This window comes from Exophiala oligosperma, assembly GCF_000835515.1.
Source record: "Exophiala oligosperma strain CBS 72588 unplaced genomic scaffold supercont1.24, whole genome shotgun sequence".
Taxonomy (NCBI): Eukaryota; Fungi; Ascomycota; class Eurotiomycetes; order Chaetothyriales; family Herpotrichiellaceae; genus Exophiala; species Exophiala oligosperma.
Window position 1 is genome coordinate 25,289 of NW_015622841.1, and position 26,961 is coordinate 52,249.

At 48.8% G+C, this 26,961-nt stretch overlaps 3 protein-coding genes across 3 annotated transcripts; 2 read left to right on the top strand and 1 right to left on the bottom strand.

Moving 5' to 3' along the window:
- Nucleotides 1–8,475: 8,475 nt before the first annotated feature.
- PV06_11261 (uncharacterized protein) lies at nt 8,476–11,199 on the bottom strand. The gene is made up of 6 exons (XM_016412904.1): nt 10,633–11,199; nt 10,339–10,578; nt 9,938–10,291; nt 9,604–9,884; nt 9,422–9,549; nt 8,476–9,345 (listed from the first exon to the last, which is right to left on the bottom strand). Exons 1-6 carry the CDS (start codon nt 10,796–10,798, stop codon nt 8,583–8,585), a joined length of 1,932 nt encoding a protein of 643 aa, XP_016256710.1. The 5' UTR covers nt 10,799–11,199; the 3' UTR covers nt 8,476–8,582.
- Nucleotides 11,200–16,746: 5,547 nt separating this feature from the next.
- On the top strand, nt 16,747–18,841 carry PV06_11262 (uncharacterized protein; the record flags this gene model as incomplete). The annotated part of the gene is made up of 8 exons (XM_016412905.1): nt 16,747–16,955; nt 17,039–17,150; nt 17,196–17,291; nt 17,346–17,465; nt 17,527–17,649; nt 17,703–18,223; nt 18,276–18,605; nt 18,658–18,841. 8 exons carry the CDS (start codon nt 16,747–16,749, stop codon nt 18,839–18,841), a joined length of 1,695 nt encoding a protein of 564 aa, XP_016256711.1.
- A 7,489-nt stretch (nt 18,842–26,330) lies between these two features.
- On the top strand, nt 26,331–26,768 carry PV06_11263 (uncharacterized protein; the record flags this gene model as incomplete). Its single annotated transcript, XM_016412906.1, has 1 exon — nt 26,331–26,768. The coding sequence occupies one exon, from the start codon at nt 26,331–26,333 to the stop codon at nt 26,766–26,768; it is 438 nt and encodes a 145-aa protein (XP_016256712.1).
- Nucleotides 26,769–26,961: the final 193 nt, after the last annotated feature.

Consider the following 26,961-nt stretch of genomic DNA (forward strand, 5'->3'; position numbering starts at 1 on the left):
CGTAGACGAGTGATTAGTGTTACACAGAAGTCGAGGAGGACCCGAAACAGTAGAAACCCTGAAGTGAGAACAAGTGTGATGATTATTATTGTGCTATGAAGGGACTCTGCAGCTACTTATAGTTGCTACACCCCCACCCTCTGCCTAGAGTACCGCTAGGCAGTCTCCTGGTGGCGCTCCTGCCTGGCAGGCAGAAGGCTGCACATCACGTGACCTAGGATCCAACTCTCCCCCTGTGACGCGGGCCAGAGGGTCGTGACACCATCAAAGGATCCCGGGGCTTGCTTGAGACTCCTTTCTCCCATTTCTTAGCTTCGCTAACTTCAACTTCAACTTTAATAGCTTCTTGTCTCTCGGCCTCTCCCCCTGACGAGCAATTCAGTCGATCAACGAAACCCATGTGTGTCGGCTTCGGCATGTTGTGATATGAGGCTCAACCGACTATTATAACGTCGATGAAAGTCTTATGGAATCATTCCGCGTGCTTGGAAATCGTGAGGAAGCTTCTAGTATGTTACTTTGATGTATATATGTGCCTCTACTTCTTCAAGAAGTAGAGAAACAAGTTAAAATATAAGCTTCCACTGCTACAATTCGCAACTGAGAGGACATAGTATTTCCTTAATGTGGGTGTAGTGAGGACCAATAAAAGTCTGCTGAACCTTGCGACTCCGTTGCGATGCTGTTCAGGAGGTAGCACTGACACGGCCCCAGAGCACATCACTTTCAAGAACTTTTGTAAGTTGTGCCGCACTAGTCCAGATGCCTCACCTTTTAATAGGCTGGTCAACGTTGATGCCTGTGCGATGACCGCCACAGCGACCGCTCTTAAAGTTTTGGGCGTCCTGTCGGTGACTTGGTAATCGGTTTAGACCAGAAGCTGGAAAACGCTGCCTGTCAAGCCACAAAGAGGACGCCCGAGCAAGAGCTTCACATGTTACATAGATGGAGAAGATGGAAAAGCAAGTTAGGGCTATGTGAACAGCTCAGATCACATTAGCCTGTGGGATGTTCGCTTTTCCCGGTATCATCATGAACGAGAGTATTAGAAACGCGTCACACTCCAGCCGACATTGCTAGTGGCCAGGTCCTTCGAGTCTGCCTTGCAGCTTTCGTGCTCAGACGTACTGCTTCAGCGTTACAAATCTGAACCTCCCCAGTTCTTGGATTCACGGCTGTATTTATTGACATGTCTGTACAATGTAACTGATGAAAACTACTGTAGGTACGCGGCACTAACACCAACATAATAGAGCGCGCTGAAGAAAGGCACAAGGCGTCTTTCTCATCATAGGCATACACCTGAACCATACATTCTCATCACAAAGTGGTCAAGGTCCAGGATCAAACCACTAGCAGTCAGAATGGCCGCCCAGTTTCTCAGCCTGTTCACAACATCATAGCAACAGCAGCAGGAGTGCAGGAAATCGCACGTGTCCGCTGCTTCGGAACGAAAACGGAGGACTCTGCTTCAATTCTCCCAATTGTCAAGACACTCTCAAGGCATTCAGGGGAGCCTGTGATTTTAATAGGCATATAGATCGGCAGGATAGACCGTATATGTGCTGCCAACAGCCGAATGTTTCTCAACACTATTGTTGATTTGGACATTTAAAAATGACACTTTAGGAGATTCTAGGCCTGCCAGTTCATGTTCCCCTGACGATATAGTGCACTATGTTACCAACCATACTGCTGGTCAGCAATCCCCCAAAAGTCGCCAACATGGTTTCACTCATACTTTGTCGCCTGACCCTTCTCCTCTCGCGTCTGGCCCAGCGTCTTTCCTTACTACACGGGTGAAATTGAAGGACATACGTGTCACGGATGATAACCTAATCCAATGAAACAAGCTGTACATCTCTTAGGAAATGACAAACTTATGAGCATCACGCTTGCTGTGAGTTTAGTAGGTAACTCTCATACGAAAGGGGTCCTATTGCCAGGGAAACACGATCGAAGCGACAATACCTACTAAACGACGAGCTCGAACTGGTGAGATATTTAATGAATAAGCCTGGCGGGAAAGTTCTCGACACTGGTGAGCTGATGCGAGCCAACGATCTCCTTCTGACACTTCCTTGCACCTCTGTCAGTGTCGCAGCTTGTGAAATGGTTGGCTATCAAGGATTGATAGCAACCACCCTTGAGGCTCGCAGTAGTCACAACTTGACACTGTCGCCCAGCCATCAAGTGTGCACATAAAAACTGACTTCGAGTCATCGCTTGTATATCTATTGGTCCTCATCCCACCCACGTTGAGAGAATGTCATCCCCTCTTTTGACGAAGTGTGATGCTCAAGTGGATCAAGCAGCAAAATTATTGTCTGTACGTTGGCTAAAGCGACCATCTTGTCGTTAGTTAATTAGGTGTCACTACTGCCTAGTCCAATACACAATTATCCTGTTTCATCATTCGAGAGACCTAAGATCATTGATGGGCAGGAACAAGCATAAACATAAGTAGATAGTTGCCTAGTTGGCACCGCCCCGGCTATGGCCATACGCCCAGACTCGAAACCATTGATATGCCTTAAACGGTGGCGAGACGGTGAGCTTGTATTTGATGGTTAGTGGCCGACACGAGAAGTTTATAGTCTCTCGTCTTCACACAGTCTATAGACGAATTGTCATATCACATATCGTCTCGCCCAACAGGAAGGTAGTTTATATCATTTAATTATCGAACCTAAGATATTGTCTCAACCCTCCAAGCTAATCCGTGCTGTTAGTTGAACGAAATCCATCATCATCTCCTTATTCATATGGGAATAATGCCCATCGAAACTCACACACGCACTGAGCGCAGTGGACGCACAGGGTCTACGTCGATCAAGCGAGATGTAACTCTACACCAGGAAGGAGGCAATGCTGAGATATTGAAGCAAGACGACGTGGAAAGAATAGCATATTCAAAGAAGAGGGAGCAAAAGGCCAAAGATCGTCCATCCTACCATTAGATATAACGGTTCGAAAGCCTCGTTCCGGGATTTGAATTATCACTAACGAAAATAGATGATAAAAGCGCTGTCAATCGAGAATGCAAACTCTACCTAGTATAGTGTTCAATAGAGAAGCCAATCTCTCGAGTTTGGTTTGATAGAGGCCAATAGCAACACGGCCAATGCCTGAGAGCTAGTACCTCCATCTGCTGAGGAGTAGTATCAAGTGCCTGCTGCGATAAATGAGATGGGCGCAGAGATTTGGTCGTGTGGGTAACAGAAGTGCAACTCTTCAAATCAATCAAATCAATGACATGAGCGATTTGACAGACACCCCTCAGGCACACGGCATGATATCTGCCTCCAGAAAATATTATCTCGCGCTAGCTTTGTGCCGTCCCCTCTTCAGGTTGGCCTCTTTGGGTAAGAAGCAGTACCTATGCTATTGGTTTCGTCGGATAATAGAGGACAATGAAGATTCACAGGCACCACAATTTCCGTGTCCGAGCGTCAACTGCACAGTCACTTACCCGCGAGCATTGGCAATTTCCCAAGCACAGTAGGCGATTGCGTGATAATGTTCTGCTACGTTCTTCCGATTGCAGAGATTGCTAGACAAAAGTGACAAAAGCAGCAAAAGCCTGGAAGCTTCTGGAGCAGGGTCGAGTTTCTGTTTCTTATTCCACCTTCCTCTTATAGCTAAAAAATTTACGAAGATGGTTTCTTTTGCCACGGGCTTGCCTGCCTTCAACTCGGTTGTACGTCCTTCTCGACGCGACGAATTCGAGCTTGAGACTGCACAATTTTCTGCCTCTTTTGACATTGGCTCCCGCTTGGACTAGAGATTAGCCTCGCAGACAGAGATTACGTAATAATAGATTTTATCACGCCGAGTGGCGTACCCTTTGAGTCGTCTCATACTGAGAAGACGGCGTGCAGGCCCTTTTTCACGTACTTATGGCCATTTTGGCGCAGGCGCCGTCACTCACGAAGACTGAGCTTCGGTCTTGGCTTCCTGTCCGTGTAATCTAGACGCGACATTTATACACTCTCAGCTACTTGCTGGCTCGACACCACGACAGCAGCAAGGCTGAATTTCGGTTTCCATCTTCGTCACAAGTCACCCATTACAAGCTGTCCAAATGCGCTCATGGTCCCGTTGGTGTAGCTAACCATCGGGTGGATGGTCGACGCAGACTCCCGAGTGTACCTTTGTCCAAGTACGATCTCAAAAGCCCATGGGATGTAACGAGTGGAGGATCATGAGAAATGGTACATTATATAGTACGAGAAGGCTTAAAAGACAATACTGATGTCTGGACCCAGTCAGTATTTCTGTCAAGTATCGCACTCTCACGTGGGTACGTTCGGGTATACTCAGAAGTTCTTGAGTATAGGGGTAAAGCACCAACTAATCATTTTAGATAGGTATAATAATCTCTATTACAAAGGTGTATAGTATTTACACTATACTTGATACCACCTAACGAGGTGTTTTTCTAAATGCTAGGTTTAAGAGATGAAGTTAACTACGAGGAGGATATAGAGAGTGTGTGCTATAAGGGTGTCCATAGCTAATCCTTACTTACTCTACTTAGTACTAAGCTCACTAAGTTGTCTAGGGCACTACACGGAGGCGGGCCTACCATCGGGCGAAAGACCCCCGGGTTTAGGGCCCCGCCAAGAGAATAAGTACACGTAGGGACGCACCCCTTTACCCCCTCAAAGCCTAGTCAGTGTTAGGAACTAGTACCCCTAGCTGCCAAGCTTACCTGGAAGGCTTACATAAGTCTCCCCCGACTCGCATAAGAGTACTTATGTCCTCTTATGCTTCGAGTCTTGCAGAGACCGAGGGTCAAGGAATACTTATAGCTGTTGAATACTACCCTACTATTGCCCTCTGCCTGTCGCCCCAGGCCATTCCTCACAACAGCGCTCACCCTATAACTTCGATATAGTTAACTTCGAGTCTTATTTTCGGTCACGGCCACTCTCGGTTCGCCCTTCCACTGAATATCCAGACCTTCGAATATCACCTTCACCCCCCTCTCCATAGGGTGCACGTTTCGCAACGTACACTCCGATACAGATCTCTGTGTCTTCTGCCAGATCCCTCCACCGAGTGACCTCTCTAAAAGGTAACTTCTGTCCAGCCTCACTGACAAGCCAAACCCAACAAAACGTTACGCGTGCCTCCTTGAAACGACATGAAGACAAGTACTAGAGCTTACTATGACTCGGGCTTTCGATAGGAGCAACTATATAGTTGATCAGAAGACTGTATCTATTGTTTCAGTGATCCTGCCAGAAGACTTGTTCTTTCGGCATTGGGGCCGCCTTCGCTCCCTCTGGATTGAGTGGTCATCCAATGTTGTATTTGGTGGCCTGATAGGTGACCTCCATGGAGACAAATTCAGCCCGGGATTTGTCGGCTCGTGGCGGCCATCGAAGAATTCTGACGGTGGGATCAATGGAACCCGGGGAAATTCGACGAACAGTCCCTGTGATGACCAAAACCGGCTTCACGAAAACTTCCAAATTTGGCAGCCCCCAAATGTGGTACATACAATGTTCAAACGAAAGTCCGCCACGAACGTCGAAAACCATTAGCTTCAGATCGGCAGGGGTGGATAATCGGCAGAACCATTGTGGCTGTACAGGGAGAGCAAGCTCCTACACTCTTACCCATGAGACTAGACTGGGCCATAAGGTGTTGTGAATTCGCCCTGGGGCTTGAGTAAATCATTCAGCTCAGCAAAATGCCATACAAACCTTGGCGGCTTCCCAATACATTGCATAGAAACACCGGCAGCGCTCTTTCCACATGGGTTATTTTTCATGTAGTAATCCAGGAGCAGGACCATACCAATTCTCCGAAAATGGCGGTAATGGACACGGTAGACCATCAGGAATCTACTTTGACTGCCACAAGGTCAGATTTCCAGACGAAGTGTTGGCACAATGACTCTTGATAGCTGATGCCACCGGCGAAGAGCTCTAGAACTTTTATAAAGATTGTCACTCATTATCTTTGGTCGTTTACCTGTCGCCTTCGTCATATGTAGTTTGAGTTTGTGCAATGATTTCTTAATGCGATGACCTTGAAAGATATCGCACTCACCAGTTACAAGGACAAGTGGGTGAGAGTGGAGTTTGCTCCATAAGAGATGGCATTGTGGCCAAAGGTAGCTTGAAAGGAATATTTCCAAAAAAGGCAGTGGTCTTATACTCCCTAAAAGGCAGCCTAAAAAGTAGGGTATATTCTAAGACCCTCCGTCTCCGCGCCAAGGGTATTTATCATTATCAGGTCATCACTTCCGTATCGTAACTACTTCAGTCGGTTCTCCCAGGATCCTTCTCTCGCAGACGTTTTCTTCAGATGCTCTCACCCAGGCGAACTTTGAGAGACCTTAAGCGAATCTACACAAGTCAACCATGCCGAAAATTGAAAATATCAACATGGTCGGCAAAGCATCAAGTAATGGTGACATTGACCTTGTCCATTTACCCTCCTCGAACTTGGAAGGGAAGGTCGAAGATGTCGACGATTGTCTTTTGCGAGCCCAAGGCCACAACGCAGAGATGGAGCGTTCTTTCTCCTGGGTAGGAGCGATTGGTCTTGCTTACAGGTCTGACTCGCTCATCTGCGCCAACTATGGCAATAAGCTTACGAAATCTCAGTATCACCAACTCATGGCTAACTTACGCCTCCTGTATCGGCCTTGCACTGAAGTTTGGAGGTGGAGCTACTGCCGTCTTCGGCCTGGTATTGGCCGCCGGTGTGCAGTGGATAGTCCTACTCGGTTTGGCAGAGCTGAGTTCTGCTTTTCCGTCTTCGGGGGTATGAATTGGCTGGCAATATCTCCATGAACATCACTTTCTGACTGAGCGATAGGGCCAGTATCACTTTGCCTATATTCTAGCACCCAAAGCCACCAAGGATTATGCAGCTTATATCACGGGCATGATCAATATTCTAGCTTGGTGGATCACCACCAGCTCGGGAACACTGTACACAGCTATATCTGCGTTTGGCTGCGCGACAGTATGGTTCCCTAATTTTGCCCAGAAGCAATACCAAGTCTATCTTTGCTACCTAGGGGTGATCGCTATATCTCGTGAGTAGCAGATAATCTTATACATCGAGGCCCTCCCCGCTAACTTGACTAGTCTTGCCGATTATGACAATTCCTCACCACCATATAGACAAGATGACGAAAACTTCGATGGCCTTCTCGTTGGTCGGAATGATTGCTACAATTATTGTTTGTCTCGCCACAAGCCCGGGGCACTACCAGCCCGGTTCTATCCTGGTCGATATGCATGGAAGCAGCGGTTGGAATGCCGGCGCCTCCTGGCTTCTGAGCATCGCCATCGGGATGTACTGCTTTGCAGGGACTGGGGCTGTTACCCACATTGCAGAAGAGTTGCCTCGTCCAGGACGAAAGGTACCCTTGGTTATGTAAGTGAAAAGCTGGCTTCCATTTGCCATACTTACACAGCTGGTGCAACAGAAACATGACCATGTTAATTGGTACAATTGGGGCCGTGCCGTGGATTATTGTCATGCTGCTTTGCATCCGTGATCTGGAAGCCGTTCAAGGCTCCTTTTTACCTGTGATGGAGATTTTCTATCAGGCCACTGGCAGCAAGGCGGGTGCTACTGCCCTGCAGGCCTACCTTACGTTTCTTTATTACAGTATGCGCCGCTATTCATGTCACTATCTGTCCCTTTACGCTTACTTATGCAGCTTGCATTCCAAGTCAGTGGATCACCAGCAGCCGCATCACGTGGGCCTTTGCGCGAGATGTCAGTATCTTGTCCGTCTTCTTACAGGTATTCCTCGTCTAACAGATGGCCACAGAATGGGCTCCCTTTTTCGAATTATTGGAAGCATATTGATATGAAACGAGGCTTTCCGGTGCGGGCAACATACCTGTCGGCGGCATTTTGCGCCATCTATGGCTTGCTTTACATCGCCAGCACAGCAGCTTACAACTCTATCATCAACGCCGCGGTTTTGATGCTGAACATTACATTCACAATTCCGCAAGGGATTTTGGTCACCACCGGCCGTAGGAAGCTTCCCAGCCGCGCTTTTAGCCTGGGAAACTTTGGTTATGCTATTAACCTGTTCTCGGTCTGTTGGCTGATTGTCAGCGGAGTTGTCATGTGCTTGCCAAACGCCTTGCCAACATCAGCCGGATCTATGAATTAGTAAGTGTCTGGAATAGCCATACCCTCACCGCACCGCCACTGATGCGCTTGTACTTAGCAATTCGGCGGTCGTCTCTGGCCTCTTTCTTATACTATGCCTCCTATGGATTGAACGGCGGAAGAAATTTTCCGGGCCTAATATCGATTGGAACATGCTCAACGAAATGAACAAGTTATCGTAAAAACGTGCCGACGCTTTTGGCTTGCCGGACCACCTTGGTGGCCGCCGGTAATCAGTACGATGCGACTGAGAAGGGCGGGTAGTAAATATTGATAAGCCTCAAGGAGTGAAGTACTTGTCGGTGAGCAATAGTACGGACACAGAGGCGATTGATGGGTTTTGCTGGTATTCTACGAAATCCAATTGTGCCGATACAATTCGAGGAAGCTGAGAATTGGATGTTCCTACTGTGGAGAGTATCTCATCCGAACAAGAATTGAGCACCAGTTTCCGCTTGAGTCCCTTTCTTCGTCTTCTCATCAATCACGCCGCCCCACCAGACATTCGACGCTTGATCGCTCATACCTGCCCACACTTCATCCAGAAGAGTCGAAACTGAGTCGAACATGTAATAATGGGATCGGTGCACCCACCAATCACAATAGCCACGAGCGACCTGACGCATAGCTTCATCAAAGCATTCGCTTCCCGCAAGAAATACAGGCAAGAGCATTTGCTTCTGGGTTTGAGATGTCCGTCGGCAGGACGATACACAGTTTAGCAGAGACCTAACAAGTAGGCGCACCTTTGGAGGTCGAGAACCCATACGATCCCACATAAAGACTCTCTGTATGTACAGAAGCAGGGCAAGGCGCCACGCTTCGATACATTGCAATTGGTCTTGGTGGGCGTGGAACACCTCTTCCTCTTCATTTTCTGTAGCTCCATCGTCAGTGATGATAGTGTCGCTATCGCCGAACGTGTCGGGCTTCATTGAATTCAGCCGTTCCTCGATGATGCTGACGGGGCCAGTATCAAATGTCAGCCAAGTGTATGAAGCCCCGATTTCAGCTTGTTTTGCCAAACATGCTAGCTCGACAAGGCACCTGACCATCTCCCCTGGGCAACCTGTGATGTCGTAGAAAGACCATTTGTTGTGCTTCTCCTCCTCGAGCAGACGATTCACATAGGCCATATCGAACATGCAACCATGCCGAGAGACTAATGCAAGGGTAGCGTCCCACCTGCCAAGCATCGCTGGTCAGTCTTTCAACATTGAACGATCCCTTGTAGTTCGAGCTCAGAAACGAGGCAGCATACCAGACGAGCATGGCGACTTGTGATTGAACCCTGGTGTCGTCAAGAGCTGCGACGGCCCCAGCGGCGTTGAGTGCTTCGAGAGCACGACGCAGATGAACGTTCCATGTCCCTAAGGCCGAAAGTGCACACTAGAAGAGTCAGGTACTAATGTTGATTCAATAATGTCCATGGACACCACTTACATCTTGAGTGATCATGATCAAAATGGCGTCCAAGATATCTCCGAGCGAGTTAGGATATTCTCGACCTGAGAGGGCAGCCGCGAGCATCAGATCTGCTTTGGATCGGTGCTCCACCGCTTTCGTCGCCCACCCTCCCGTCAAGTGGTTCAAGTGCTGGCAGCTCAATGCCAGAACTGCATGCGCTACGAAGCTGGGGGAAGGTAGATTATCACGTTGGCGGATGCGGAAGGGATTGAGATTCATATCCGCCGTCAATGGAAGAATGCAAAACGATGTGTTGTCTGAGAGAGTCAGTTGTCTATTCCTATTACTTGACCAGAAAGGGGAAACCGACACATCGTCAAGAGATCCTCGTGCTGGTGGATCATGCCAGGCAGAGGCCTTAGGGGTGCGGTTACGCACGGCTTGTCCGTGAAGATAGGATCCGGCAATCGTGCCTCTTGGTTTTCGTATGCGGATAGTTCTTTTTCGAGAGGAGGTGCAATGAAGTCCTCATGGAGGGAAAAGGATTGAAAATGAGGAGCATTCTCGGTTTCATATATTGCATTTATGCCTGGGTCCTGTGCAGGACCCCCAATTACAGCTTGGTCGAAGTTTTCTACCGCGTCTAGCAGGTCATTGAGCTGGGCGTCGTCCGAGATCTCCGAGTTTAGCAAAAACGACTCGACCGGGGTATCGTCCACAGAGCCTATGGCGTAAGGCTATGCTAGATTCGAGAGGAGCAATGAATCTCACCAAAGTTATCAAGGAGGCCGTTGTGATCTTCACCCAAAAGGGTGGGTTGACCAGCTGACAGTGTGGACGGAGCCTCGGGCAATGCTGCTGAAGATTTGTCCTGGGTGATATCTTGAATGCGACATTGCCCCTTAGAGTCATTTCGGTTGGCAGGCTTTCTTCGTTTTCTCGACGGGCCCATCACAAAAGTAAATTGACGCTCCTTCGGTGCCTGCTGTCCGGGTGACTGCAGTGCGCCTCCTTATTCTTATGTGAGTGAACTCAGCATGGACTTGTCATGTTTGGGAGCCCTACCTCTGCGTCGCATATCGTTGAGCCATGTTCTGTTCGCATCCCACGACAATGCAGTGGGGTATCCACCGCAGTGCTTCCCCTGTCCCAAGCATCTCGTGCACTGTGGTCTTTGTCGATCGCAGGGGCGACCGAACGCCGCGCAAGTATGGCAGTCTCTGTGGCTCATCACGAAATAGGTGTGGCAATCGCAGAGTTTCAGGAGAGAAACGAAGGTAGAGCCGGCTGCAGGATGGCACCAAGAAGATATTCGTCTCAGTAACGGATCCTCGCTGCCACGGAATCTCGCTGACCGGTTGGGTAAATGTCGATGACACTCAACTGGATGGTAGCAAGGGATCGGGCTTTGAAAAGTGAGGTCGGTTGAGTGACTGGCGCGCTGCAGGGCGGGGTCCTGCGATAACTAGCCGAAGAGCGTTGGGAATCCAGGGCGTGTCATAGGAGGAGACGTGGGACCAGGGCGGTGAATTTCCTGGGCTTCGACCAGATAAGCGAAGCCAATGATTCTAGGTCAGCTTATCTCCTAGGATTTTCACCGCTTTAGTGACCGCCTCTCCGGCCTTACACAAGAGGCGGGGAACGTCGAATGTTTCCCATAGAGTTATCCGACGGGAATCAGCGGGGTTGATCAGTCATTTCCCCCAGTATCGCCTGCAACCCCGCGCCTGCAGCTTTCCATTTACCCAGACGGGCCTCCACATTCGGGCAAGGATATCCCGGACGAATATGAAGCAATGTTACCTAAGGGTATAGTACTGTAATGGTAATGGCATTAGTGTGTAGGTTGGTAGTGAATGCGAAGCACGACTGCATAGTTTATCCGTATCTTTCCGGAGTGTGGCAACCCGACTAGAGAGGATAAGAGGAGCAGTGCAACACGGCGATACCCACCTAGCATGCGTCAGCCTAAGTAATACTAAGCGGCCCGATCGCCAGACGTAGAACTCTGACCGCGCGCTTCGCTGACGGAACAAGTTCCATGTTCGGCAAAGTGAAACTTCGATCAACTGAACCCGTCAGTTGCGATGACAATGATTGTCGTCGATCCCAGCTTCCCGTTTCGATGATTCGTTGCCACATCCGGAAATTCATGCGAAATCTCCAACTGGCATACGGACCCGAGGTCCGCCATTACGGAACGACAGCATAACCCCGTATGAGCCAGTCAGTGGTACAAGCTAGTCACGTACTGTATGTCCTTCCTGTCCGCGTCCCACTCCACACGAAGAATGGGAGGGCACCGTTGGACAGAGCACTGCCGGACCTGCTGGGTGTCCTGTCTGCTGCTACTGTTGGTAAATTCTCTCCAGGATTCCGCGTACATGAATTTCGTTATAGTTCTGCTAACGCCCAAATCGAGATAACTCTCCACGTACTGGTACCAAAGACCCTCGAGAACGATACACACCAGCAAAGAAGACCTGTGATCTTGACGCTACATGGCGGATATCTGGTAGGTTTTTACGAGCGCATTTCTTGTTTCAAGCAATTGGTGCCAGTCAAAGCACCGTAGTCCATGGAGATCTATGTGCTTACCCGGAGTCTGGCCACAACGCACTACATGCTCCTGGGGCTTGAGACCACCTGTCGAAGGGGTTGTCGAGAGAGTCACATGCATGTTCCAAGGTTTGCTGCAGCTGTGCCTGCTGATTCGTGCAAGGTAACGGGGTCAAGTCTGTATCCCCCGCGGTTTACTACGTGGATACTAGATTGTGCTCACCAGCATGGTGCCATTATCGTGTCACCTAATTGTCGCCTCATGCCCGAAGCCACTGGCAGTGAAATGCTGAACGACATGAAGATTTTGGGGTTGGGTGCAAGGTGGAGGAATCGATACAGTCTTGAACGAGAAAAACCACCAGGGCCTTTCAACAGATCCAGCCCGGATATTGTTTGTCAGTGAAAGTGCAGGTAAGTGCCCGCTCTCTGAAGTGCTGGAGGGATTCAATCACTGAACAATTGAATTCGCAATGGGCTTATTTGGCCATGCAACTAGCCCTGAAACATGGGCAGGTGATTCGTGCCCTTATCGCCGAACATCATGTCCTTGAACTGTGCTCACGCTTCTTCATCGAAGCCTATAATTCAAGTCAAGCACATACCGATCAGGGTACTAGAAGACCATCTTGAGAGAATCGGGGCAATGCCGAACAACCGAAGACAAGATGTTATCGCAGTAGATCCTCACGATCGGCTTGAATTGTCTCTCACTATCGTGCAAAATGGACGCTATCTGGAATTCCTTGAGCAGGACATCAAATTATATCCAATCGTACTAATTGCTGGAGATACCGATGCCGACGGCCAGCACAATGGAGAGCTAACTTGCCAGTAATGGTCATTTTCAACGGGCAAAATGATTCGGCCATACCCATCCAAAGCTCACGAAATTTCGTCGAGAAGTTGAGGCAAACACGGCCACATGTTACAGTACGACTTAAGATATAGCCTATTTGACTTCGATGCTCCGTCGGAGACACCGTGGTTGAGCAAGGGGCTGGAGGCCATTCTCAAAAAGATGCGCTCCAGAAGAGACCAACCCGCGCCAGATTTCAGAGATGGAGTTTATTGCCTCTTGATCCGTCGGACTGGTTAACTCTATATCTACCTGGACCAGCCTTCAGATGACGCCTCATATTGGGCATAGAGTGAGCCAATGGCTCGCGCTTGTTATTGACGCAGTTAGAATGCCACTCTCTTTTATCAGTCAGCCCCATTCATGCAGTCGTCCACAAGGAATATAAAAAGAAAGGTTACACAAGTTGACTCGAAACGCCAGCCTCTCATGAAAACATCCAGGAGTGAATTGGAACGCGTGCAAAGAATGACATGACTCAAGAAGACGCCAATGGGAAACTGGCGGTGTGAAACTTATGAGACGGTGAAGCCGCGGTGGAGCATCGGAACCCACACACTTTCTATCTAGGTAGGCAGGTAGGTAGAGAGATAGAAAGATATTCATCGAAGCCTTTATCACCAAGCCTCGCGATGTAAATCACAAGTAAACGGTGTTGTGATCGGGTCACTCTTTGTTCTGCAGCTCAAAATACCTGCAAGGCATGGGGACAACCGAGTGCTATATTAAGGTGTAGCCAGGGGTGACTGAATTTAGTGGCTAACTATCTACCTAGGTCGACAGAGTTCGCTTTTGTTCTGCACGCTGCAGAAATTCTCGAATGACATTGGCGGTGACATGTGCGATGTCGTTATCATAGTTGTCCCAAGCCATGGAATTGTTCCAGTTGATACTTCCCACGCTGAAAACAGATCCTCCTGCAGCGGTATCAAAGTAGACGATATCACTTCGAACAAGCGTCGACGTGGATCCAAGAGTTCCTATCATGGGAAATATTAACTCCTCGTTGAACAGCATGAAATGATCGTCGTGCCTCTCGCTGCGCGCAATTAAAATGGCATTTTTGGGGGTTCCGATCTCAAAGTCCAGGCGGTCGAGTTCATCTCCACTCGCTCCTCCAGCAAGCCCGTATTTTCCCAAAGCAATTTTGGACGAGCTATCTAGTCCTTTCCATAGCCAAGCCAGGTCAGGGTTGTTCAAAGCTTCTTGAGTGGGAAAAAATGGTCTCCCAGGCCCCTTACCAGAAGCACAGCTGCCTATGCCAAAAAGGACGTTCGGGGGTCGACCTATGGATCGCCATAGTCCACCCAGATCACCATTGAGGGAATGGTAGCGCTCCCCGTGTGGATTTTCGTGTGTACGGGCACCAACATCTGCACGACGAACCTCCATCCGATGAGGGCGCGCTGGATCTGTAACGGATTTCCACTGCGAATAACAAGTGAGCAATTTGGGATGGACAGGAAGAGGTCATACACACGTAAAAGCCGTTACCACCAGCATAAATAATACTCCCCCCGAGCTGTGCAAATCCTTTATAAGCGTCCAGGGATTGAGCGGAGGGATATTCCGGATGTGATCCCGAAATGACAATATCATAGCCAGACAAAGCGGACACTCCGTGGAGGTGAAGGTCGTGGTCCGTCAACACATCGTAGCCGTCACCCAGCAAGCGCTCCAAAAACCCCACCATCAGTAAATCCGCCGAAAATTCTCGAGGCCGTTGGAAAGCCCAGTGGACATAGTCTGGGCGCATATTGAGTAGCGGCCTCTTGGATGTGCTGTAGACGACGCCGTGACCGTCATTGTGAAGATCATAAATGGCTAGACCTAGATCTTTTCGGCGCACCATTCGCTCGTAATTCTCTGAATGTAAAAGTTGAACCCCCTCGGGGAACGAGATATGAGTAGACTTGGTCTCGTCGTACATATGCTCATTACCATAAGCCAGGAAAGTAAAGGTGGAAAAGACAAAGGCAACTTTAGTCTGGGGTCGTATCGCTTTCGGACGAACGAAGAACACAATGGAGTCTTGAAGAGAACTTTCTTCGTCCCGAATCTCTACCGCATAGGCTCCTGATCGGAGGCTATCAGGTACAGTGATCTTAAAATCTGTTTCCCAAGCCGCATCGTCCAGATCATCGTCGTGGAAGTGGACGGCACCAAATCCGTACTTTGCTGCTTTCCAGTCTGCGCCGGACGTAAAATCGTGATTATAGCCCTTTACGGCTCGCGTTGGAGCATTGATGAGTTTCCCTGTGAGACCCGATCCAGAAGTGTCAAAGATCTCATCCGTAGTGATACCAATAGAGAAATCGTAAGCGGCGACGCAAAACGGTCGATCGCCCAAAGTTCTGATGCTAGGGGAGTCAATACGCCCATTGTAGAAATGAGTAGGTCTATCAGATCTGCTCGTTGGACTCCCAGCATAAGTGGCAGCGAAAAGGAGAGACGTATTGGAATATAGATTAGCTTCACTGCGTAGGTTTTTTCGTAGGTGCTGGGGTGTAGGAGTAGATTCCAGCTCGAAAGGTAGGTGTACGACGCTCACGTTGACTTCGCACTTCTCAATCTTGATATCGATCTGGAACCATCTTCGCTCTCGCAATGATGGAGACGTGAGTGTGACAACCTCGACTGCCTTGCCAGTTCCGACCCAGATTTGAATGTCGGCGCTCTGGTCTATCAGAATAGCAACGCCAGACTTGGTATCCACATCTAACGTCGACATTAGAGCTTGACCATATTGGGCACTCAGCATCCATGGTTGAGCATAGAGAAAAATGTGCACTCCCAATGCAGTCTGTAGCAAGTGTTGCCTGTTCCATCCACTGACCTCCGCATAAGATCCGGGGTGAGCGGCCTGGAATCTTCCCACGCAATTGCCTTTGACGTTGCAGTCAATGACTTCTCGTCGAACCGGAGGCGAGCCAGGGAATGTCAGACCTTGGATTAGTCGAACAAGTTGATATCGCAGCTTTTTCTTTGTGGATGAAACCTATGCATACATTCAGGGCTGGAACAGGCACACTATGATCAGGAAATTATCATACATACCTTGACATCTGCTGTGTCGCCGGGAGACACAATCCATGGATCTACGTAGCCAACGATCTCGTCCTCCGAGATCTGTAGTGGGGGTCTCACAAAAAGGTTCCTATCCATCGAAGCCATCTTTGAAATGGTAAATACTCAAAAGCGTTACGATCAAAGAAGCCAATTCGGGACGTTATCTTGTAGCACTTATACCTACTCTACTCGGACCAAAAGAAGAAGGACGCGAATCTTATATGTAGTATCAAAAGCCGTTGATTTATTTATTCCCCCGTTTGGCAAGTGGACACACCAGCTTTGGTGAGTTAATCAAGAACGTTGGTGCCGGCCTGGCCAAAATCGAAGTTTGAGTCGCTTGCCTATATAGGCAAGATCCAGTGCATGACGTAATCTACATAGTGTCCAGCTTCAAATGGGTACTGTACCTTGCAGCAGACATATTTCGCGCAAAGAGTTACAAGACAAGCTGGCATTGAATTCGCAGACAGCTGACGAGTTAGTACTGTGACAGGAGCAATAATACTACATAAGGTATTCTTTTTTTGCCTTTCATGGAACACACGCATCGCTCAAGATCTTTTCGAGCACTTTCCCCAAACGACGCATAAAGCGAATGCAATATAAATGAGCCTAGACCTAAAATTCCACGATATACGACCAGAAAAGTTATAGGAAGCTATAGTTCACTTTACCACACATTTTATACCATGAATACAACCACACCGGAAGCCCATGGAGCTAATGGTTTCGTTCCCGGGACGGTGCATTTGGTGGATATGCAAGGCGTGATGCAGACGAAACACGCGAAGGGTGCCGAAAACGATATTGTGTTGGTACCTCAACCATCAACGCACCCTGACGATCCATTGAACTGGCCAAGTCGAAGAAAACTCCTGTCAGTGTTTTGTATGTCTACGTGAGTTTCCTCCTGCAATCATCATCACACCACAGCTGCATTCTGTCGTTTCGACTAAGAGCTGATACTGACCGTTATATTAGGTACGTGCTTGTCACAGGCATTTGTTCTTCTGCTCTATACTCGACATTGGATCCACTCTCGGAAGCAACTGGGATTTCGATAGCAGATCTGAACGCTGGAACTGGCTACATGGTATGTTGTAAGCTCTTGGCCTAGTTACATACTGACTGGAACAAGTTCCTAGCTTTTGGCTGGGGATGCTTATTGTGGCAAGCAATCGCCCTCCAATATGGAAAACGTCCAGTCTACCTGATATCTCTCTTGGGTACCATGGTAAGCATCTATAACTCGCTTTTGGAGGTATTTAACACTGAGGATAATGGCCAGGCTATCATGGTCTGGCAGCCATATATCAGAAGCAATGGCCAATGGATTGTGGCGAAGCTTTTGCAGGGCGTTTTTGGTTCTCCTATCGAATCTTTGGGCGAGATCTCTGTCTCGGACGTGGTGCGTATCCTAGCCAGCGCTTCACAATTGATAACTAGATTTCCTGATGCGCAATCCACAGTTTTTTACACACGAACGTGGCAGATACCTCGCTGTATATGCGTTGGCACTTGGGTACAGCAACGGCATTGCACCACTTATTATGGCGTTCATCACCAGTGGTCAAGGGTGGCGATGGGTTTTTGTATGCTCTGCCGGCTCTGATGTTCACTGAATCCAAAACTGACTGTAGAGCAGTATTGGTGCGCGATATTCAGTGCAGGCGCATTTGTCATCCTGTTCTTCTGCCTGGAAGAGACCAATTTTGATCGGCCATCAGTCACGGGCATGGAAGAGTCAGCAGCTATAGGCGGCACGCTTACTGCGAGCACTGATGAAGCCGGACCTCAGACCGCAGACCTCGAAAGTCGCGTTCACCAGCACGGAGACAACAAATCTGCTGCACTTGAGAGCAGTGGTACAGAGCAAGCTCATGGTGATGTTGAACTAGTTACGAAATCCTACCTGGCGAAATTACGACCTTTTCAACCAGGTGTCTTCCGTCGAAAATGCCACCTCGGTCTCCTGATGCTCCGCCCATTACAGCTTACCTTTTTACCTATAGTGGCGTATGCGGGTTTCCTATACGGGTGCAATATCATTTGGTTATCTGTCCTGAATGCTACAGAATCACTGGTTCTCTCCAGAAACCCATATAATTTTGCAACATGGCAAGTCGGACTCACCTTTATCGCACCCATAGTTGGCACCACGCTTGGGTAAGCACGAATTCTTAGCTCTATTAGAAAATCAAGGCTAATTCGTATGAAGATCTCTCTATACCGGACTTTTTGGAGATTGGCTGATTGTCAAACTCGCACGCCGCAATGGTGGTTATTTCGAAGCGGAATTCCGGCTTTGGCTATTCGTCCTATTGCTTGTCTTAATCCCCTTTGGTAATATTCTGTGGGGTGTTGGGGCAGAACATGATATTAACTGGTTTGGACTTGTCTTCGCGATGGGAACGATTTCTTTTACCACCACTTCCGGCTCTCAAGCTTCAATCGCCTACCTGATCGACGCTTACCGTGACTTGAGCGGTGAGGCTCTTGTGACGGTCATCATTATTCGAAATACTATGTCTTTTGGCATCGGTTATGCGTAAGATTTACCCTTCCCAATTTTGACGCCTCAAGTAGCTGACTGAGTCTAGCGTCACCCCCTGGGTCGTCAATCTGGGTTATCAGAATGCTTTCCTCCTAGCAGCTTTTATCGGCTTAGCACACAACTTGACAATATTTCCAGTCATGAAATGGGGGCGAGAGTTGCGACGCCGGAGCGCAACCACATACTGGCGCTATTTGGAGTCTGCTCGTGAGAAAGGTATCTCTCATTGAACCCGGCTAGAGCATATTGTGGAAATAGGGGCGGAACCATCATGAAAACGGATCGTGTTGGCGGATCACTACTGAGCTTGAGTTGATGTGATCTATAGCCAATTGGAGGTATCAATGGAACTGGGTGTCGAGATCTGTAGAAGATATCATAGAGCGACGGGTGACTAGGCATAAATTTTTGTTAAGCTCACCTATATTCGGCTCTCTTGCTAGGTTCTTTTGTAATAACGCTTATCGTTCGCCGCCCAACATTCTGCTCTCAAAATCCCAGAAAACCCACCTTGGTTAAGGGTGTGTCTCTCGCAGCTCGAGAACGGGCTAAGACACCACAAGCTTAAGGAAGGTTGTTGATGAGGCTCAAGGCCAATCCGTGTAGAGCAGGACACCACTCCAGGTCCATTGTCATGTGTGTGATTGCGGCTTCAGCGATTTCAGCGTGCACATCGGGAACATTCAGCGACGGCACAATCATTGTAGTCCAGGTTGAAGAATGGCTGGGCCACCTTTTCTTGAAAACTTGTTGCATGATAGGCTCAAATCCAGCCTCGGTGATATAGCTAACGAACTTGTGTGCTGGCTGCAGCCATCAGAAGCTCCAGCGTCCTTCAAAGAAGCCTCCTGGCAGTTAAACACGGCATGAAATTCGTCTTCGATTGTTTTGTCAACGATGGCACATGTGCTCTGGTTTAGTAAGCCTATATGGCCCATGGCATAAACAAGCGAGGTTGAAGGGGAGATCGGGGCAGTTGCGGTAGTGGCGTAACTCGCAGGCCTGCGGCAGTCTCCTGCAGGTCGTGGCAACCATTGATTAGTTGTTTTGGGTATGACCAATGACAAAAAGTAAAAATGTTTGAGTGACGTCCCTTAACCTGGGACAGAAAAATTTAAAGCAGGTTCGATTCTCCTAGTTGGGAAAGTGGCCACTGTCTGCGCCAGACCAGGCTCGAATGCGCCGTGCAAAGTCTCACTACACCTTTTTCCAAGGATGCATACCTATATTGATGACGCATTCATTAATTACCTTTATTTACGTGCGGTATTTCTCCGGATCTCGGCTGGACATCGACGACGCTATTTCTGGTATGCAAGGATCGCAACCCCCGCTGGAACATCGTTTCCTTGTTAGAGTTTCAGACGGGCAAAATTCGCACAATTTACTGTGTACGCGCCTGCACGTTTTTACTGGAGGGCGAATTTATCTTGCATGGGTGCGCCGAAGTTGCTCTCACATTATAATGTGGATGAAGTTTCTTGTCACTGTCGGGTTGCACAGTTTTGAACGGGTCATGTACCAATGGTTCCAGGTGGCAGAGCTGACCGATGCAGTTGCTGGAGAATGTTTCGACGCTTGCAAACACTCCAGCCCTCAGAGGAGCGAGCCTGGAGGGCTGGGGATGGAAATGGACTCTGAAGACACCCCTCAAATACGCCAGATTTAGGGCCATTTTCAATTTTCAAGATGTGGCAGTTAAGCACTGAATATACATGGGAATTGTAAACTTTAGATTGGAGTCAGGTACATCGGTGGTCATTAATCTCTTAAGAGCAGGCGAATGAGCTTGCGGTGTTTTCATGAATGGAGACTCTTGGGGAAGTAGTATTTCTGTTCCCAAATTCAGAGATTTCTTGATGAAATTAATGATATTGGCGTGCGAAGAGTCCTTGGTGTCTTCTGCAAGGGAACTTCCCCCAGGCTTCAAGTCCTCTTGGAGAAAAATGTATTCAGCTTAAATCGGTAACGTGAGTCTCTTTGAGTGATTCGATGCTCTTGCTAACTGGTTCACGATCGCAGGAGGAGATTGACTTTCCCATTATGTTCACCACACGAAATTTTATTCAGAAATCCAGAGCTCTCCTGGGTATATTGTGAGAATTTGGTACCATAAAGATTGATACTACTCCAAATCTGTGTTCACTAGTCATTCGAACTCAACATTTACAGTTGCAAGACTGTGCCACTTCCGTACAAAGCATCTAGCTGACGCTTCCTTCTTTTCAGATTTTAGGCTGAGAATTCTGACGTCTGCCCTGCTGCAGGTTGATCTCCCTCAAAATAGTAATGGCGTTCTGCGACCCTTGTTCGAGAGCTCCATCGATGGCTGCGCGCCAGCCATGAGCCCAGTCAGCGGAAGCAAAAAAGATGTTTCCATGTCGGCTTTGCAATTCGTCTTGATACTTGCTCATGTAGGAAGGTGGCCACCATGATGGGCCACCGAGGGAGTATGGGTCTGTGCACCAATTATGGAATACCTGATAGATTGTCAATCTTGGCACAGTGAACATAGGGCATCTATCGCCTACCGTCTTTTTGACGTTCATAGGATGCAAATCATTGAAAGCCTTGATAACCTGTTCTGGGTGTCGTTCTGGCACAAACCGATCGCGTTCGTCCGCCCCAAATCCGACGAGATGGGCATCGTTATTCTTGGTCACACCGTCGCCATAGCCGAACAAAAGTGGAGCTGGAGTGCGCATACCATTCCACGACGCCAAACCAGGGCCCTCAACCACGGCATGTATCTTTTGCATGAAGTTGACATGGCCAATGTCTATTGCTTCCTGACGCTTATGAGACAATGGCGGATCAAAGTGAATAGTCTTGAGGACATTAAGGGGAATAGTGCTGACAACCTTATGAGCCAAGAAGGTTTCATCTTTTTGTGTGGTGACCTCGACCAGCCCCTCTGTTGTCGTTTTGTCGGACATAGAAGTCACAGCAGTCTGAAAGTAATATTCCAGTCCAAATGCGACTGCTTCTTGGAACATGCGGTATGCGAGTGTAGACTGGCCTTCGCGTAATTTGTAAGTGGTCCAGATATCGCCAAAGTTGGATGAAGCATAGACAAGGAGGGCGTGCGAGCGGATCATATCCCAATAGCTGGAGTTATGCAAAAAACCACCCGAGATGTGCACGAGAATACCGGAAAGGATACCATACTCTTCAGCAGTAAGGAGGTGCTTGATTTGTTCAAGACGATCCGCGCAAGACATTTTATCGAGTTCTTCCACATCCTCTCGTTTGACCATCATATTGTCGAGCCCGGCATGTGGCAGTGGGCAGACCTTGCGACCGCCAACACCATCAATGTTGACAAAAATGTCCCATGCTCGTGCCGTCATTGCGCCGGCTTCTTCGTGACTCAATTTTCGTGGTTTCGCACCTGGAACGTTGATCGTGTAGTAGTCATTCTCATGACCTGATTCGTGCGTGAGCATCAAGTCCCGGTCCATGTTATATCTCATCATCTCCTTCAGGAGATATCCCATGTGATGAGTAACCCAGGTGCCACCCATCTCGTACAGGATGTCTGGCTCCACTTAGCGTTTTTCGCGCGGGGGTTTGAGGGACAGAGAGATTTGGGATCGTACCATCGTCTTCTACTGTGTAGGTACGACCACCGACGCGGTCGCGCGCCTCGACCAATAAGACTGATCGGCCAGATGTAACAAGATCACGTGCGGCGGCGAGGCCAGCATAGCCAGCGCCAATTACAATGGCATCGTATGTTTTTGTCTGGGATGAGCCTCGCTTTACGGGGGAAACAACACCTCGGCAACGAAGGTTGCCTTTTTTGGTTCCGCTGGCTTGGGTCCAGGAATACCCGTCGCTGGTGGTATTCAGCATCTTTGCAGTCATACAAGACTTGTAGCAGCTAGAATTGATAATTACGATGATGTAGGTGCTGGGAAGATGGTATCACTGAATCGTTATGGAAGCTGGACTGATAAAGCATCAGCAACCCTCGCTAAAACATCGGAAACTCCTGTGTCGCGCGCTACTAACCAAGAACAGAAAGGACGTTCTTGCACGACGTGAACTTTGCCCCACACAGTTTTTTCCAGGATAAGGCTAAATGCAAGTTTGGCGGCGAAACCTGCAGGTGGTACCCGCATTTCGTACGAGGTACACTGACATAGAAGGGAAAAATTCGTCGCTGCTACTCCAATAAGCTTGCTTCATGCCGAGGGGAAATTATTCTAATCGCCTGTTTGCATCCTGGGCCCTGGCAATATGCCGGATGAGGCTTATAGAAATTGCCCTAATTGGGAAGGAGGGGCCTTACGCAGCCCTCTGAAGGTTTCTGTTTAATGCTTCATCTGGAACGGCCGCCCAAACGCGTGGGCTAAGCAGGAGGTTTGTGGCGGTATTTTTTCGTATGTTGCCGTTCTCGCGTATTAAATGGCATGATCCGGCGCATCAACCGTGTTGTTACACTTGTCCTTTCAAGTTCTCCCTTTTGCAGTTGCACATTGACAAGAAAGCATCTCTCGCAATTTCTGATAAAAAAATGTCAGGAACCGACTTCTCCGGTGTGTCCCTCGAGGGCAAGACTGCCATCGTTACCGGTTCCTCTAGGTTAGCCCACTCCTTTTATGGCTTTATGTTTGCAAGAACACAGATCTCTGATTAATTTCTCGTGGATCAGGGGTCTCGGGACAGAAATTGCTACCCAACTTGCAAAGCGAGGCGCCAATATCGTCGTCAATTATGTTTCTGAGAACAGCAAGACCCGTGCAGAGGAGGTAGTCAAGAAAATTGAGAAGATTGGTGTGAAGGCAACGCTTTGCCGTGCCAGCGTTAGCAACATTGATGAGATACCACGCCTGGTCGGAGCGGCCCAAAAGATTAGCGAGAATGGCAAGATTGACATCTTGATTCACAAGTGAGTCTCAAAAAGAAGATCCCACCCCAATCACATATATTCACGCTTGCATACAGTGCTGCGCAGGGTCTCGAAGCCGACCTCGTTGACACGACTGTCGAATTCTACAATCAGCATTTCGACTGTAATGTCCGTGGCCCCATCTTTTTGACAAAGGCTGTCCTACCACACATGCCCAAAGGTGGCCGTGTTGTATTCATCTCCTCTGCTGGCGCTCGTCTTGGAGTCGGTGGTCAAACTGTTTACGCTGCCACCAAAGCCGCGAATGAAGCTCTCTGTCGTACTTGGGCCAAAGAGCTTGGCCATGTGTATGGCATCACCATAAACAACGTTAATCCTGGCCCTATCGCTACTGGTGAGTAGTCGCAGTCTCGAGTCCTGTAGGCTGACGCATTTGCTGACGTGAAGTATCTTTCTTAGACCAGTGGTACAACTCAGACCCAAAGTTTTTGGAGGACATGAAACCCATGATTGAAGGTACCCCCGCCGCCCCCCGAGTCGGGGAGGTAACTGATATCGCCCCTATTGTTGCCTTTCTCTGCTCGGATGATGCTAAGTGGATAACTGGGTCGACCGTTTGCGCCAATGGTGGACTTCTCACGAACTAGAAGCGCCCACAAGTTTGGGGTAAAGAGCGACATGGATTGAAGTAGTCAAATCAATGTCCATTTCCAACATTGTGAAAATATCAGATTAGTATTCTTATGCAATCAATAAATGTTACTCCATGTAACGTAGTCCACAAGGGAGCTGGCCACCCAAGCGGGCTGGCCACTCCAATCCGCCGAGGTCACTTCCCCGTCTATTTTCTCAACCACGAAGACATCAATCAGCTACGATCTCCCCAAACATACTTGCTGAGGCTACTACATCGCGCTTTGGTAAGTGCGCGCATTATGCCCAGTGTTCCCACACAGTGTACAGTACCGTTTTGGCGTCAGGCCACGATCCGCGCCGTCGCCAATCTCACTTGATTCTTGCTGTACCTACTGCGGAACATTTTCTAGGACTTGTAGCTCTTCTACATCTTGTTTCCTAGGTGATCCCCCACAATGGAGACGTGTTCTTTTGGCATTCCGACGTTTGCTAATAGTGGCATTTACCTCCCGTAGTTCGGGAACCTCCGCTTACAGGAGTGCCATCTGATACATGATCCTGCTTGCCCCTTTCGCAATTTGGTCAATCCTATTATAGATTGACGTTGGAGAACTAATCTGGTGCCTGACAATTCGACTGCTGAGAAATTCGGATTGTGAAGTAGCCTCAGTTGGGTTGTTTGGTGTCCGAGAAGGCCAAGGCAAGGCCTCGCGCGAAGAGGGTCAAGAACACATCCAGCCTCGAAATCACCACTTTTGGGTTGAGAGGAGTAAGTCCTGCTTTATGGAAGCTTGCCTGAACATTGTGCTCAGTCATACTCCTTTCAAAAGCCTCAAAAATGCCGGGAGAAAGTCGTCCTTCGTTATATGCGAGATTCGGGCTCGGATGAGACCTTCAATTGGCGCATCGTAGGCCTTCTTCAACGGCGCAAAACATGCCACATCCAGTGGATGGAGGATGTGGGACAAATGAGCCGGCATGCAGAGTGTGATAATGTTATGGTTTTTCCAGTATTGCTCGAAAGCATCCGAATGGTGGCTCTCGTGGCCATCCAAGATGAGAAGGCAGCACGCCCGTTTTCCGGCTTTCTGTATACTTATCCAAGTGCTGAAGTCATTCGGCATTCAGTTCATTGGTCGTCCAACCGTTGTCGCTGACGGCAATTCTCCAATCTTTTGGCATGGTGCTATTTTCGTACCAAGATGAGAGGTGGCACTTGCCCTTGACAATGATAAGGGCTGGACCGTCCAGCCTTGCGAATTGACTCCTTGGGTCACTGTAGCCCATTCCCGATTGCCAGGTTGGGCCAGTTTCGGCTTGTCTCTCCTTTCGACGTTGGGAACAACCATAGATGGCGTGATCTGACTCATGGCGAGGCCGGTCTTGTCGAAGTTGTAGATATCTGCATCGGCGATCCCATACTTCAAGATTGTATTACGCACAAGGTTGAACCAGCCTTGAATTAGCTCTGGGTCGTGGCACGGAGCCGGAGAATAATCGTACCTACGGCTAAATACTGTTTTCAGCCGTGGTTGGCGCTTCACGAGGTTAGAAGCCCAGTTCTTGCCGATGCGTGGCGCGTCGCGGTCGGGCAGCAGTCGATTCGCCATATCCTCCACAGCACTCAGCCGGGGAAGAGACGCTTGAGAATTGAGTTCGATAATCCTCTGAAAATCTGCATTTTCTTCTAAGACTGTTAGATTTTGACAATTCGGCTTGGTGTCGCGTCGTGCTTGAATCCCGCGAATACGTGTGGCCAATGTTGATCGAGGGACTTTGTAGATAGTTGCAGCGCGTCGGATGCTGAGTTTCGGTGTGTTTTTGATGGCTTGGATCGCTAAGATGATCTGATTTTCGGTTTGGACTAAATCCATCAAGAATTGACGTTGTGGTGAAGTTGCGAAGACGGGAGATGACCTGGGCGGATTGGAGTGGCCAGCCCGCTTGGGTGGACAGCCCGCTTGTGGACTACGTTATTTGGGAAGTTTTTGGCGAATAGACCGATTAGGAATGGAGTATTTCGTCATTGGACAACTTTCCAAACCTGGTAATAGAATCGCATGGCGAGTTGAAATAGGCATGCAAAGGAGGTTTATAACGTCCAATGCCCTGCCAACATCAACCTGAACCTCAATCCTTTTATATCCGGTCACCGGAGGTCCATCGGGAGTTTCTCCAAATCGGAACCGGATCAATCCTTTTGCTAAGCAGTATCTCCCTTTCCCATGATGGCCTCCTCTCAGTCCGAAACAATTGACTACCAATACCTTCCTGGACCCGTTGGCGACCTTCTACGACCAGCTCCTTACAGCACCACTGCCCGCATTCCTATCTCCCCCAGCACCTTCCTCATCGTTACAACCGGGCACATTGGCCTCTCACTGGATGATGGTTCCATCATTACTACAACTGTTGAGACCGAGTTCAATGCTATCTTCGACTGCCTCGATACCGCGCTGAAACACGCAGGCGCGAAAGATGGATTATTTAACGCCTACCGGTTCACGGCTTATCTCACTAGTGCAGAGTACGAGGGAACGATGCAGGCGGTGTTTAGAAGCAGGTGGCCAGGTCATGCACCTACGTGGACGAACGTCATTGTCAAGAGCATCAACGTACCCGAGGCCAGAGCAGAGATCAATTGCGAGGCAGCAATATTTCACTGAGCGATCCAGATGCTGTAAATAGAGCATAGTGTTGTAGCACGACGCAAGACTGGGACCAAAAAAAGCCTTACCAATGCATACGTTGTCACTCCACGTTTCAGCGATGACTAAGTCAGTTGTTAGTCAGTTGTTAGAGCCGCAACCTATTGTGGACAGATAATCCCAGAAAAATCATATGATGAACAGGTAGACT

Excerpts from the sequence above, each read along its gene's own strand:
- PV06_11261 (XM_016412904.1), bottom strand. The coding sequence starts at position 10,798 with ATGAGCCACAGAGACTGCCATACTTGCGCGGCGTTCGGTCGCCCCTGC. Across the intron at positions 10,292-10,338 it reads CGGCCTCCTTGATAACTTTG|GCTCTGTGGACGATACCCCG; the intron begins GTGAGATTCATT and ends CTTACGCCATAG. Across the intron at positions 9,346-9,421 it reads CAAGTCGCCATGCTCGTCTG|GTGGGACGCTACCCTTGCAT; the intron begins GTATGCTGCCTC and ends GATGCTTGGCAG.